This window comes from Orycteropus afer, unplaced genomic scaffold, assembly GCF_000298275.1.
Source record: "Orycteropus afer afer isolate SDZICR_OR568_19922 unplaced genomic scaffold, OryAfe1.0 scaffold00020, whole genome shotgun sequence".
In the NCBI taxonomy this organism is placed as follows: domain Eukaryota; kingdom Metazoa; phylum Chordata; class Mammalia; order Tubulidentata; family Orycteropodidae; genus Orycteropus; species Orycteropus afer.
In genome coordinates this window covers 16,013,902-16,028,025 of record NW_006921607.1, presented here as the reverse complement: position 1 = coordinate 16,028,025, position 14,124 = coordinate 16,013,902, and the positions used below count along the sequence as shown (strand labels likewise).

Genomic DNA, 14,124 nt, shown 5'->3' with positions numbered 1-14,124 from the left:
TCCGACTCGTGGCAGCCCCGTGTGTGGCTGTGTGATGGGATAAAACCCTGCAGAGCAGGGTTTTCATTAGCCGATTTTTTGGAAGATTGCCAGGTCTTTCTCCCAAGGTACCCTGGGTAGACGCCAACATCCAACCTTTTGGTTAGCTGCTGAGTGCATTAATCCTTTGCACTACCCAGGGATGCCAGTGTCTGATTTAGACATGACGCAAATAAAATAAAAGCAATAAAATAATACACAGTTTATAGAATTCAAAGAAAGCTGGGGTAATTATTAGTCAGGGTAACTTTGCAAGTAAAAAGAGAGCATTTAGGGACATGAGACTTTTTTTTTTACAGTAGGACGCTCTGATGAGGCCTACTACAAGCCTGACTGAAACCAGGGTCCCTGAACACTGAGTCACTGATAGGAAGGATAAAGTGCTACATCTCTGAGAGTAAGCAAGTTAACCGATGCTCTGTTAAAATTTCCAGGATTAAAGCCGAGGCAGTTTTCTGCAAGGAACGTTCTCCTTGAGAGCATGGCCAGCATGTGGTTGAGCCGGGACCTGATCCCAGCAAAGTGGAACTCCCTCTCTTTATTCAAGTTTCTAAATGAGTCTCTTAGGCACATATCTAAGTGGGGGGTGCCCAAGTACTTTGGATATCCAGGATTGTGGAAGTCGGTGACTCGCATGGAAGTCTGGGAGCCAATGGAGCTTGCCACCGAGCCTTGGGAAGACAAAGATGAGGAAGACTTCAAACTGGAAGATCTTGATACAGACATTTTTGAAACTGGCGACCCTTCTTTAGACTGAGTTTCCTGAGAAAAGAGAATATTCTCATCCCCATCAGTCTGGGTGGTGGTCGACTTGGACCAAATCACGGTTTGAGAGCTGGCTACCCTGGTGGCAACTGTGGCTTGGGCCCCAGTGCACACTGTGCTGATCTGAGTCTGTGTCCCCATGTCACTCACATGCACTGTTGCCATCTCTTCTACTGGCTCCGTTTGAGTAGCGACATCAGTTGCCCTTTGGCTTTCTAGTTCATCCTTGTGACTATTTATGTAGTCTTCCTCACTGATGGTGGAGGACACAGAGTCGTGGTGCCTGGTCTCTGCCCTGCCCCCTGTGGGCACCTCTGGTTCCAGGTCAGGCTTCTTGGGAGTACTCGAGAGTCTAGCCAGCCTCAGCCTCAGGAGGTTGCCCAGTGTGAGTTCCTTGGACGGTGGCTTTCGGTCAACTAGATGGTCAAACTTGCTGCTGATCCGGAAGTTGGAAAGGAGTTTGGAGCTGATTGGCTTTGACTGTGCATATAGGATTCGGAACTCCAAATCAAAGTGTTCAACCACTTGGCCAGACAGGATTACCAAGTTACTGCTATTTAATTTGCCATCCGTCCATGTAAAACTTTAGGATTAAAAAGAAAAATAAAAACAGAAGCTGGTAAGGATGACCAATTTTAGTTTACTTATTGTCAGTCAGCAAAATAAAGCCCAGATATTCAGCTACATAAGAGCCAAAACTTTGAAGATATCATAATTGCCATTTAGTTGTGAATTTAACTAGCATGAACATGTATATATAAGGTACATGGGTTAGTATAAGAGTAAAAAGGCCAACCTGTACGTGAAAACCTATACATCTGTAGCCTCAGAGTGGTTAGTCCAGGAAGGCAACAGGCTAGTGACATCATCTAGTGCAGGGTTCCTTGCTCCCTCTTTCAGTGCTGACATTTTCAAAACAGGAGAGAACATTGCTGTCCTAATGAGATGTCATTGCACAAAACACATTTAGAGCTGAGGAGTGGCTGTGTGTCCCTAACTGTCTAGTATCCCTTCCCCTTCCTCTGGTAATAACCCATGTCTGCACCTATCAGAGAAGGCTTTCCTTTATGCACCCTCTTCACCCACAACTCTGGTGGCACAATAGTTAAGGCATTAGGCTGTTAACCAAAAGGTCAGCAGTTTGAACCCACCAGCTGCCTGCTCCATGGGAGGAAGATGAGGCAGCCAGCTTTTGTAAAGATTTACAGTGTTGGAAACCCTGTGGGGCAGTTCTGCTGTGCCCTATAGGGTCACTATGAGTTAGAATCAACTTGATGGCAATGTGTATGTTTTTGTTTCACCTACAACAGGGGTGGGCATATGACCAGGGCTGGTCAGACCATCCCATCCCTTGGATATGGGAATTTATTCAGGGCAGACATGTGAACCAACTCAAGCCAAGTGATTTTTCAGAAATTGATAGTAATGCTGATTGATACTAAAAGAATCACTTTATTTTGGAAATAGCTGATAAAGGCCACAGAAGCCTGGATCTTTGCTTTCAAACGGAGAGCCTGCCTGAGAATAAGGATCAGTTACAGAAGAGCAGAACCAGGAGACAGTGCGCTGATAAATGTATCACCCTAGGTCAAGGTGAGTTGGAAACCAATTATACCTTTCTACACTTCCAAGTAATTTGAGTCAATAAATTGCATTTTGCATAAAGTAGTTTGACTTAGCTTTCTGACACTTGCAATCTTCTCACTGATACAGAAATTTGTGCCAGGAATAGGATGTTTTAAATGAGAGATCATAAAACAGTGCCAGCTCTGTCTCTTACAAACAAGAATCCTGGCTGGTGCCAAATTATTGACTCAAATAACTGTGAGAACTGCTTTCAGAGCTTGAGAAGGTATATTCTTTTGAAAACCCTCAATGAGATAATATAAACAATATGTGGATTATAGATATAAAAATATCTGGATTATAAAAGATCTTCAACAAATGGAAGTTATCATCATCATCATCATCATCAATGATACCACATTTTCATTGGTACAGAAAAGTTTTTATACTTTCAGACTTTAGAACAGCCAAAAACCATCTGGAGCTTAGTTTGATTAACATAGACAATTCCAACTTTGGATCAATACATAGTTTCCTCCTGTTATTTGTAAACTTCTTAGGAAAGGAAGTCCCAAGAAAGAGTTGGAATTTACTTCTGAGCAATGCTGGTAATGTTTGAAAAGAAAGGCATCAAGAGTTTCATAACCTTACTGCCTTGTCTTTCACAAACCTTCACATCCCCACCTTTACCCAGGGCTGACACATAATTATCACTCTGGGAAGTGTTTCTTCAAAACCGTGGGGTTTTTTTTAAACTCCACAGACACACCTCATGCATACCATCAGACCATCTAATGTAGAGGCAGCAAAACACAGCACCGTTGCAGCCACAGAAGTAAAAATGACACATCTTAACTTCGGAAGATTGGTGTGAATCCACCCTCTATTCAGCTTTCCTGTGCTCGCTCCCTGGAGATGCCATTGCCAAAGCGAGACTCCAAAGATGGGGTCAGAAACATACAGATCTGTATCTTTGAGACTAAAGTGCTAAATTACAAGGCTTGAAGCAAAGTGAAAGATTAGAGTCCAAAGGTGAAAATTTCTGCTCTGTCTTCAACATCAAAGTTAAAATATGGCCAAGTGATACACCAGGGGAAGAGAACTGCCCGATTTCCTCTTCCTCCAGGACAGCCATCACTGTCTTCACCTGTAGCCCCCAACCCATCCTCTGGTTCACCAGCAAACCTGACTCTGACTGTAGAAGAGTCAACAACCCAGGCTTGCTTTAGCATAAAATGTGCTTATCTTTTGATATTGGGCTGGTTGTTGTCTGCAACTCTCCAGGAAACAAGGCCAAGCAGGGTCAAAATTCCCAAGGAACAAGGACTCAATATATTTTTTTCCTATCACTATTGATACCCAAATCAGTCTGCTGTAAGGCCTGGACTAAGACTTGAACCTAGAACTCGCTCACTGTGCGGTCTCAAGGCAAGTTTCCCTCTCTGCACTTCAGTTTTGTGGACGGCAGGGAAGGAGAAGGGGCCCCTATCCCTAATGATCTCCTGCTGAGGCATGCTGTGATTCACCAACTTACCTTCACAGCCAGCCACATACAGGATTGCTTGCACGTAAATGCTATCATTGAGAGGAAAAAATGAGCTTTTAGCTTTTAATAACATGTGCTCTAAAGAGTTTAAATGAGTATGCAATGGATACGTTAGGAACTTACCTGTAAGAGCCTGTTGCCACACGAATGCCATCAATCAATGTGAACTTTTCATGAACCTTCCCAACAATTTTAGTTCCTGACCTGGCATAGTAAGTATTTCCTGTGATAGTCCGAACTGTCATTAGCTGTTGGGAGAGTGGGGGAGACAAAGAAATGAACAATCCGGCTGCACTCATCCAGTGAATAAGTGATCAAGACAAGAAGGCTTGGGTTACAATTCCCAAGCAGACAAACTTCTTGGCAGATGAAAAGCTCAAGGTCATCGTTCAGCAATATCACACATGAGCACCAGCCAGAGGATTCTCAGGACTCGCGTGCATTCATCCCTGGTAATGCTACTTTACGCTTAGTCCCCCTTCTCACATGTCCTCCTATATTTCTTTCTCAGACTCTTAATTCATGTGTATGTTCAAAAAGAAGAATCACCTTCTGGGGATACCAGAGAACAGAACCCAAGAAATTATTTTTAAACAAAATGTAGGGGATAAAATCACCAAAGAAAACCACCCTAGTAATAAATAACATTTTAACAAAGGCTTAAAGAAGCCAAGGTGATAGTCTCCTATTCCTTTATTTAACAGCATTACTAGTGAAAAAACAAGGAGCTCAGGTGGTGTAGTGATTAAGGCATTTGGCTACTAGCCAAAAAGATGGTGGTTCAAACCCAGCCACTTCACAGAAGAAAGATAAGGCAGTCTGCTTCTGTAAAGATTTACAGCCTTGGAAACCCAACTGGGGGTCGCTATGAGCCAGAATCAACTCAGTGGCAGAGAGTGAATGTGTCACAGCCTATTTCACCTGTCCCCACACCATAATGAGTATGGAGAATAGGGAAACAGGACAAGCCTCCTCTAGCACATGATTTCTGAGGCAGAAACACTCACATGTGGCTTCATCAGCAATGTCATATCTCCTACAGACACATAGTTACCAAGAGGTATAATGCAGTACACTGGGGTTACACTGGGGTTATACACTGTATGTTGTTGTTGTTATGTGCCATTGAGTTGAACCCGACTCATAGCGACCCCTCCTTCGGTTTCCGAGGCAGTATCACTATGGAAGTAGATTGCCCCATCTTCCTTCCAGGAGTGGCTGGCGGGTTTGAACTGCCAGCCTTCTGGTTAGCAGTCAAGTGCCTTAGGCACTATGCTACCAGAGCTCCTATACACTGTATATGTATGCATAATTATTGATGTAAAATGGCATACATATGTGTGTACCACATTTTTCATAAGTATATGAGGTACTTGAAAATACCATGGCTTGGGTCAGGCACACCAAGTATGTAAAATAAGGAAGACCAAAGAAGAGCTGATGCATTTGAAGTATGGTGTTGGCTATGAATACTGAATAGACCATGGACTGTAAGAAGAATGAACAAATGTGTCTTGGAAAAAGTACAGCCAGAATGCTCCTTAGAAGCAAGGATAGAGAGACTTTGTCTCACGTACTTTGGACGTGTTATCAAGAGGAACCAGTGCCTTAAGAAAGACATCATGCTTGATACAAAATAGAGGGTCAGCAAAAAAGAGGAAGACCCTCAATGTGATGAACTGACACAGTGTCTACAACAATGAACTCAAATAAATATATCAACAATCGTGAGAACGGCACAGGACCAGGCAGTGTTTCATTTGTTGTACATGGGGTCACTGTAAGTCAGAACTGACTTGATGGCATCTAACAACAACAACAAATGTAATACAATGGGATACAAAATACTAAACAATCTGCACTCTTTGGAGCAGGCCAGTGGCTACATATTTTTAGAAATCTTACATGTTCAAATTTATTTTAACTTTAAGAGTTTTGTTTGACTTCTCATTCATTCCTCAAACATAAAGGCCCTAGTATGTGCCAAGTTCTGGGGCAATGGAGATATATAAGCCATGCTTCTTGCCTTCAAAGAGTAGAATCAGAGGCAGAAAAGAACTGGATGATTAAAAAACTATGGCAAGACACATCATCATCCAGAGAAACAAGAATTTATGTCCACACAAAAACCTGTACATGAATAGTTATAGCAGATTTTTAAGAGCCAAAAATTGAAAACTATACAAATGCCCTTCAATGGGTGAATAGTTAAATTATCCAAATGCCCTTCAATGGCTGAATGGCTAAACCACGGGACATCCGTCCCACGGAATACCACTCAGCAATAGAAAGGAACAAACCACTGAAACATGAAACAGTGGGGGTGGATTTCAAGGGCATTGTGCTGAGTGAGAAAAGCCAGTATCCAAAGGTCAGACATGGTGTGATTCCATCAACATAACATGCTCTAAATGGCAACAGCGCAGAGTTGGAGAAGACATTAGGGGTTGCCGGGTTAGGAATGGGGGGGTGACTATAAAGGGGAAGCAAGAGGGCCAGCTTTGTGGTGGTGGTGGAACAGTTCTGTAGAGTGGTGGCAGTGGTGGCTATGTGAACCTACACAGCTGATGAAATGGCACAGAACTAAAGACACGCGTTGTAGCGATGAAACTGGGAACCTGGGTAAAGGGTACATGGAATTTCTCTGTATTATCTTTGCACCTTCCTGTGAATCTATAATTATTTCAAACTAAAAAGGTCAAAACAAACAAAGTTATAACGTACATAACGTCACCTCTGTGGTATTCTTCCCAAAACACATTAACCTGAATTTAATCGTGAGGAAACATCAGACAAACCCAAATTCTCCAGAAAACTGTCAAGACCCTAAAAGACAAAGGAAGATGGGGGAGTGGTTCCCAATTAAAGGAAACCAAGGAGGTGTGACGACTACATGTAAGGTGTGGCCCTGGACTGGATTCTGGGCCAGAAAAAGGGCATTAGTGGGACAAGGGGTGAAATTTAGCTCTCTGTAGATTAAATAATACTATCATATCATGATCAGTTTCCTGATTTTTATATTTGATACTGTATTTCTTTGAATTTGTAAAATATTAATAATTTGTGTGAAGCGTACTATATGGGAATTCTTATGCTACCTTTATAACTTCATTATTTCAAAATGAAAATTTTTAAAACAAGGAAATGCATTGAGGTACACACTGAAGTGGTGGTGAGAGGGCTTCCTGGAGGAGGTAATGATTCCTTAGTTGTATCTTAAAGGATCAACATATAAATCAGCATAAAAAATATTGCTGTGTAAGTTGAGGTGTGGTTTTGTGTCTCTCCCTCTGGCACACAGCTACATGTTGTGCAGGCCTGTGTGTGTGTGGCCAAAGCACTTCTGAGTACCTGCATATGACTGTGTGGCTGAGTCGCTGCAGACAGGACACCCAACACCTGAACCAGTGCAGAGCCAGGGTGGGGGGAAGTCCGTCCCCACTCAGTGAGGGCACAGACACCACCCAGGAGGAGAAGTAGCCAGGGAAGATGGTGCTTCCTTAGGAATGAATGACAGACATTAACGTGGTGAGGTCAGTGGTGCAGGCCTCCTTTGGACCCCGTCCCATGGAGGATCTGGACACCCATGAAGGCAGTAACCAACAGTGGCAACCAGATTGGTAAATACTCCTGGATTTTTGCCCAGTAGCTGAATCAGAGCCAATTACTTTGATCAAAGTGTGGCTGGAACTAGTCTGTGATTTTTCTGCTGCTAGCATACTGCCTCAATTATAGAAAAAGTGCCTTAAAATGAAGCATGCACACCTTGAATTTCTTCAGACCGGCTCTAAATGAGCACAGTCATGGGCTGAATACTTGGTTAGATGATTATGCTCTTTCCCAGGACTGACTTGCATTGACCTTGGGTCCAGTGATCTCATCTTAATTGACTGCTGGGTCACATGGCTGTCTCCTTTAATTCAGTCTCTAAGCTCCGATTCTAGCTCCAGTGTGAATTTCCCTTAAATCCAATCCTCAATTTCCTCATCAGGGGAAATAACCAACAAACACTCTGTGGAAGAAGTTAAGTAAGCAAACTTTTGCAAACCAATTGCTTAGTGATGACAAAGTGGTAAGTTTGTGTCCTGTTGTGCAGTACAGTAACCCATAGTTTCACAGCCCAAATTCTTTGTTTATAGGACAAAGTAGTAGCTAAGCTTGTTCTAAGGACAGAGTAGTAGTTCATTAAGTGGCAATCATCATGACTAAAACTAGAACCTATTGGAGCTACCATCAAAAGCAGCAGCTTACAAGGCAGCTTCTAGCGTCGACAGCACAGTGATTCACTCTCTGTTAGGGGCAGCACGGTATGGTGGAAAGGCCAAGGTTTGAATCCTGACTCCAGCACTTCTTTTCTGAGACTGGGCAAATGACTTTGCTCAGGGCCTCGGTTCCCTCACTTGGAAAGGGGGATACCACTGCCATCTGCCTGGTAGATCCCAGAGGTTCCGTAATGTTTGCTGACTGTAATGACAGTGTGACACAAACCTTTTCCTGTTCAGGATGAACTTTCAGATCCATGCACATATCCAAAAACTGAGAGAGCTGAGCCTGGTCCAGGAGGATGTACACAGCAACTCCCTGCTTCCTACAGATTTCCTGCAGGTCTCTGAAGATGTCGATGTCAGTGAACACATCCATTACCACTGCAATCACCTACAGGGGGAGGGAGAGGGAAGAGCAAGCCATTAGCTCACAAAAAAACACCACCAGACAGCCAGGTGCCCAGCCTCTGACCCACCTCAGAGCCGGGAAAGGATCCCACCCACAGTTTTCCTTCCTTCCTCCTTCTTTAGCATCGCTCTCCCCTCATCATGGGCACTTTTCTAGCTCCAAAAACACTCAAGCCACCGTATCCTACAAATCTTGACTTTGCCCAGGCCTCCCAAGCTCTCCAGCCACTTTTCTTCTCCACACTGGGAAATTTCTTAAAAAAAAAAACACATTAGTGCACTGCCTTGCCCTCCTAGAAGCCCATTTCATTCAATGTGTCTTGCTTTACTGAAGTCCCTGTCTTGCAAGCTCGATTCAGATCAAGCTGTGTCAGTTGCTGCTGTGGCTAACATCTGTCATCTTAGGCACGCTGCTTTCCTCCCTAGGGTTCCATTTCCTATGTCTGCAAAACAAGGAAATAAAAACCGTAGGTTCTCTCTGAGGCCTCTTCTGGTTGTAACATTCTCCAAGTCTCTGGTTTTGATTATTGCCCGATTTTGAATCATATTCTCTGGTTTTGTGTTATTATCTAGAAAGGGCCACCCTACGCATCCCTCCCTAACTCATGGCTTGAAACGGATCAAGCCAGGTCATTGGACCCTCCCATCTTATGCTAACTCTGCAAACCAAGTCTCTGTACCGCTACACCTCCCTTCACCAGTGTTGTTTCTAGTTGCCACCCAGCCAGCCCCTGACTCACGATGACTCCGTGCACAATGGAATGAAACGTTGCCTAGCCCTGCACCACCCCCGATTGGATGCAGGCAGGGCTGTTAAGATCCGTAAGGTTTTCATTTGGCTTATTTTCCAAATTAGATCACCAAGCCCTTCTTCCTAGTCCAACAAAGTCCAGACACTCTGTTGAAACCTGTTCAACATCATGTCCACGTGTAAACCTCCAACAGACAGCTGGGTGGGTAGGTGTGTATGGGGTGCGTGGGCAGGGACTAAACAAGGATCTCCTGTACGGAAGGAGAGAATTCGACCACTGAACCGCTGAGGCCTTGTTCCCTTACCCCCTCCAGCAGTCAGTGCCATCCGCTCCCTGCTGCACACAATCTACCAAATGGCTTCTGTAGCACCAGTCTCTCCTCTTCAAAGGGTGGCCTCTGGGGCTCTTTGGTATCTGTCCACAGTGTGAGCCCACAAAAGAAATGAGGACGTATCCCCTAAGGATTCTGCCCTTAAGCTCAGACCAGGCCCTTCTCCCCGACAACACAGCTCCACCTGTGTCTCCTAACTAATTGGCCCCACCCAGCATCTGCCACAGGGAAGAGCTGCCTCTTCACTTTGTGTTGTTGGGCTGTTTCGAATGGGCTTCCTTAGCGGGACAGGTTTAGAGTGGGAACTGAGTGACTGTGTTACATACAGTGTGAGGTACAAATGATCCCTGGAGCATCCTGCCTTCACTTCACCAGTCCATTGGCTGAGCTGTCCAGACAGCTCCCAGCTCTCTTTGCCCAAGAGGCTGCTCTAGCCACAGACCTGTAATCACACCCTTGGTAAGTATGAGATTGTGGCCCTCAGCTAACTCCTGGCAGGGCTGTGAGGGTGTCAAAACAGCCAGGCTTAGAAACAAGTCCTTACAAATGGAGTCAGAACTCAGGGGTGTTAATTAAGGAAACCACTCCCTGAAGCCAAGGTTCAGGAGCTTGTGTGCAGTCTAGTCTGGAAGGGTTCTCCTCCCTCCTCCCAACGTCAACAGTAAAAATCTGCATCTCTCATGATTACATTCACTTTTTCTGAGCTTTAAAGGTTATGTGTGGAGTCCCTGGGTGGTACAAACAGTTAAGTGCTCAACTACTAACCAGTAGGGTAGTGGTTTAAGTCCATCCAGAGGTGCCTCTGAAGAAAGGCCTGGCACTCAGCTTCCAAAAAGGTCACAGCCATTGAAAACCCAATGGGGCAGTTCTGTTCATCACACATGGGGTCACCATGACTTGGAACCAACTCAACAGCAGCTGGTAAGGTTATTTATTCATGGGTCTCACCTCTCCTCCGGAGCGGAGTCCCTTAAACCTCCTTAAAAGCAGAGGTTGATTCACCTCTGTGGTCCCAGAGAACTCAGGACAGTGCATGACAGTGGTTACTCCTTATGTATGGGGGGGTTAAAGAAGTGCAGACACAAAGAGGTGATGTTGCCATCTTTCTCCACGGCCCACGAGAATCATCTACCATGATGAGGGACCTTGAAACACCAGCTCCCAGGAAGTCACAGCTGTGACTGAGCCTGCAAAGACCATTTTAGCTCCCTGGCTGCCTTTCTCCTCCCCACCCCCTCCCCTCAGACTTGATGCAGCCCTGGCTGTGAGCTATTCCCTTTTTTTTTCTTTAATTTTTGGTGAAAACATACTCAGCAAGAGCAGCTCCCATTCTGCAGTTACTAGACATGCTGATCAGTGACAATGGTCCTGTTCTTCACATTCTGCCAACATTCTTGTAACTTCAGATCTAGCAGTTTCACTTCCATTGACTTAGTCTCCGTCCGGTCCCCCCACCTTCTCATCTAGGCTTCAAAATAGCTATTGGCCCTTTGGTCTTAGTTAGTTTTTTTTTTTTTTTTAAACTCTTTGGGATAAACTGTTTTAGGTTGAAGGTAATTTCAGGAGATAGTTTCAATTCAAGGTTTGAAGAATAACTCAGGGCCATAGTCTCATAGTCTCAGGCACTCCTCAATTGGTCCAGTAAAACTGGATTCTTCAAAGATTTGAAGTTCTGTTCCACACTGGTCTCCTTTTTATCAGGATTCCTCTATTGTATTCCCGATCAGAACGTTCAGTAGTGGTAGCAGGGCACCACCTAGTTCTTCTGGTGTCAAAGTGGAGGAAGCAGTGAGCTATTCTTCACACAGTGATTTTAAAAATAAGAAGAGTTCTTTCTGAATTGGTGGTATCTTCAGAAGTTGTATCTTCTACAGGGTTTTTATGTTATAGGACCTTCTCTGTGGGTTGTATCTATCCCATTCAGTCAGGTCATGTGACACAGTGGTTAAAGGGCAGAAAGGCCTGGACACGTACCTTGGCTCTGCTATACTAAGCTGTGTGACCCTGGCAAGTTGCCTAGTCTCCCTAAGCCTCAGTTTCTTCCTCTGGAGAACAGTAGCATCTACATCAAAAGGCTGTTATGAGGATTAAATGAGACAAAGCATAGGAAAAGCTTAGCTTAGGGCAAGGCATGAAACAGGTGTTCAGTTATTTGGCCAGTACTTCTTCAGACTCTACTGTTGGCTGAGCACAAGGCAGAAAGATTGCTACAACGAGTATGACATAAACCCAACTTCCCCTCAAGGAGAGGACATGGGATGCAGGGAAGCAAAATGACAGCAACTATAAAAGACAATTAAATCAGGGGAAGACCTTGAGGGGACAGTAGCATCTCCTTTGCAGTGGTGGAAGAACGATGACAGGAACAGACATGTTTACCATGAAAGAGCAGGGGAGGCTCCCTGGAGGAGATGGCCTTCAGCTGCATCACAAATAAGGAAAAAGACCAGGACACAAAAACATGGGGGACCAGAAGGGGAGGACATCCTGGCAGGAAGCTACATGACTGCAGGGGAAGAGGCAGAAAATGATGAGTATGTACCAATTTGGCTGGAACATAGAGTATGCATGAAAGGAAGCATTAGGACATGAGTGGGACAGGTAGATGACTGAGCAAGATCACAGAAGGCCCTGCTTGCCAGCTAAGGAATCATTATTATAGAGGCAATGTGTTGTTGTTGTTGTTGTTATATGCCGTTGTAGTAGCCATTTATTTGTTTTTAAAAGAAGACTAATGAGTTCAAGGTGATGAACCCAGCAGCACAGAAGAAGTGAATGCTGGAAAAAAATTCAGTGTAAGCTAGAGATCTAGCCCACCTCCTCCAGCACAGGGCCATGTACTTCAGTGGCTACAACATGGCAATTAGATATTTTTCAGGTTAACAAACATCATCAAAACTTAATTGAACACTATTAGTGAATGCTGTAACATATAAAATTTAGCAACAACAGCAATAACAACCAAAAAATATGTGAGTGCCTGGTCTTGCATCAGCCTCATAATCCTTGCTATACCTGAGCCCATCGTTGCAGCCACTGTGTCAATCCATCTAGTTGAGGGCCTTCCCCTTTCTCACTGACCCTCCACTTTACCAAGCATGATGTCCTTCTCCAGGGAATGGTCCCTTCTGACAACATGACTGAAGCAGTGGGACCAAGTCTCGCTTCCAAGGAGCATTCCAGCTGCACCTCTTCCAGGACAGATTCGTGGTTCTTCTGGCAGGGGAAGACCTTGAGGGGACAGTAGTACTCTCAGTAGTCTTGGTCAACATCACAACTCAAAAGCATCAACTCTTCTTCGATCCTCCTTATTCATTGTCCACCTTTTACATGCACATGAGGCTATTGAAAATACCATGGCTTCAGTTGTTGTTGTTGTTATGTGCCATCGAGTCAAACCCGACTCATAGCGACTCCTCCTTGGGTTTCCGAGGCAGTATCACTACGGAAGTAGGATTGCCCAACCTTCCTTCCGAGGAGTGGCTGGTGGGTTTGAACTGCCAGCCGTCTGGTTAGCAGGCAAGTGTCTTAGCCACTATGCTACCAGAGCTCCCATGGCTTCGGTTAGGCGCACCTTAGTCTTCAAAGAGACATCTTTGCTCTTCGGTACTTTAAAGAGGTCTTTTGCAGCAAATTTGCCCAGTGCAGCATGTCGTCTGATTTCTTGACTGCAGCTTCCACTGTTGTTGAATGTGAAACCAAGTAATATGAAATCTTTGATAACCTCAGTCTTCTATTTATTGTGATGCTGCTCATTGGTCCAGTTGTGAGGATTTTCACTTTCTTTATGTTGTGGTATAATCCATACTGCAGACTATAGTCTTTAATCTTCATCAAAAAGTGCTTCAAGTCATCTTCACTTTCAGTAAGTAAGGTTGCGTCGTCTGCGTATCGCAGGTTGTTAAGGACTCTTCCTCCAATCCTGATGCTGTGTTCTTCGTATAGTCCAGCTTCTCAGATTATCTGCTCAGCAAATATATGTGTATAGGAAGGTATATGTGTGTATATAAATGAGCATATATAGGAGTATCTGCAGCCATATCTATATACATGTTTGTGAGTGGTGCACATATTTGCCATATACAACAAAGCATATGGGGGCATGGTTATAGATATCTCCCAGACATAACCAAACACCTCACAGCATTGGTTTGCTGAGTGTGAAGGCTAAGGACCATAGTCTCATGGGGTATCTTAGTCAATTGGCACAACAACATATTCTATAAAGTTTATGTTCTACATGCTAGTTTGGTAAGTAGCATTGGGGGTCTTAAAAGCTTGTGAGTGGCCTCTAAGAGACAACTATTGGTCTCTACTCCCCTAGAGCAAGAGACAAAGAAGGAAACTAAAGACTCAAAGAAGAAATCAGTCTATAGGACCAAATGCCCACATGAACCACGACCACACCTATCCATTGACTTGAATGGTGCCCAGCCACCACTACCTACCATT

General features: G+C 44.3%; 1 protein-coding gene across 1 annotated transcript in view; it reads right to left on the bottom strand.

Annotated features, from left to right (window-relative positions):
* Positions 1–399: 399 nt before the first annotated feature.
* The window catches only part of FAM83D (family with sequence similarity 83 member D), a 30,689-nt gene continuing 16,964 nt past the window's right edge, over positions 400–14,124 (bottom strand). Inside the window, exons 2-4 of the mRNA XM_007934666.1 lie at positions 8,405–8,572; positions 4,040–4,164; positions 400–1,387 (exon numbers count right to left, since the gene is read on the bottom strand). Of these exons, the coding sequence (XP_007932857.1) occupies positions 400–1,387; positions 4,040–4,164; positions 8,405–8,572 (1,281 nt within the window). The remainder of the gene's footprint in view (positions 1,388–4,039; positions 4,165–8,404; positions 8,573–14,124) is intronic.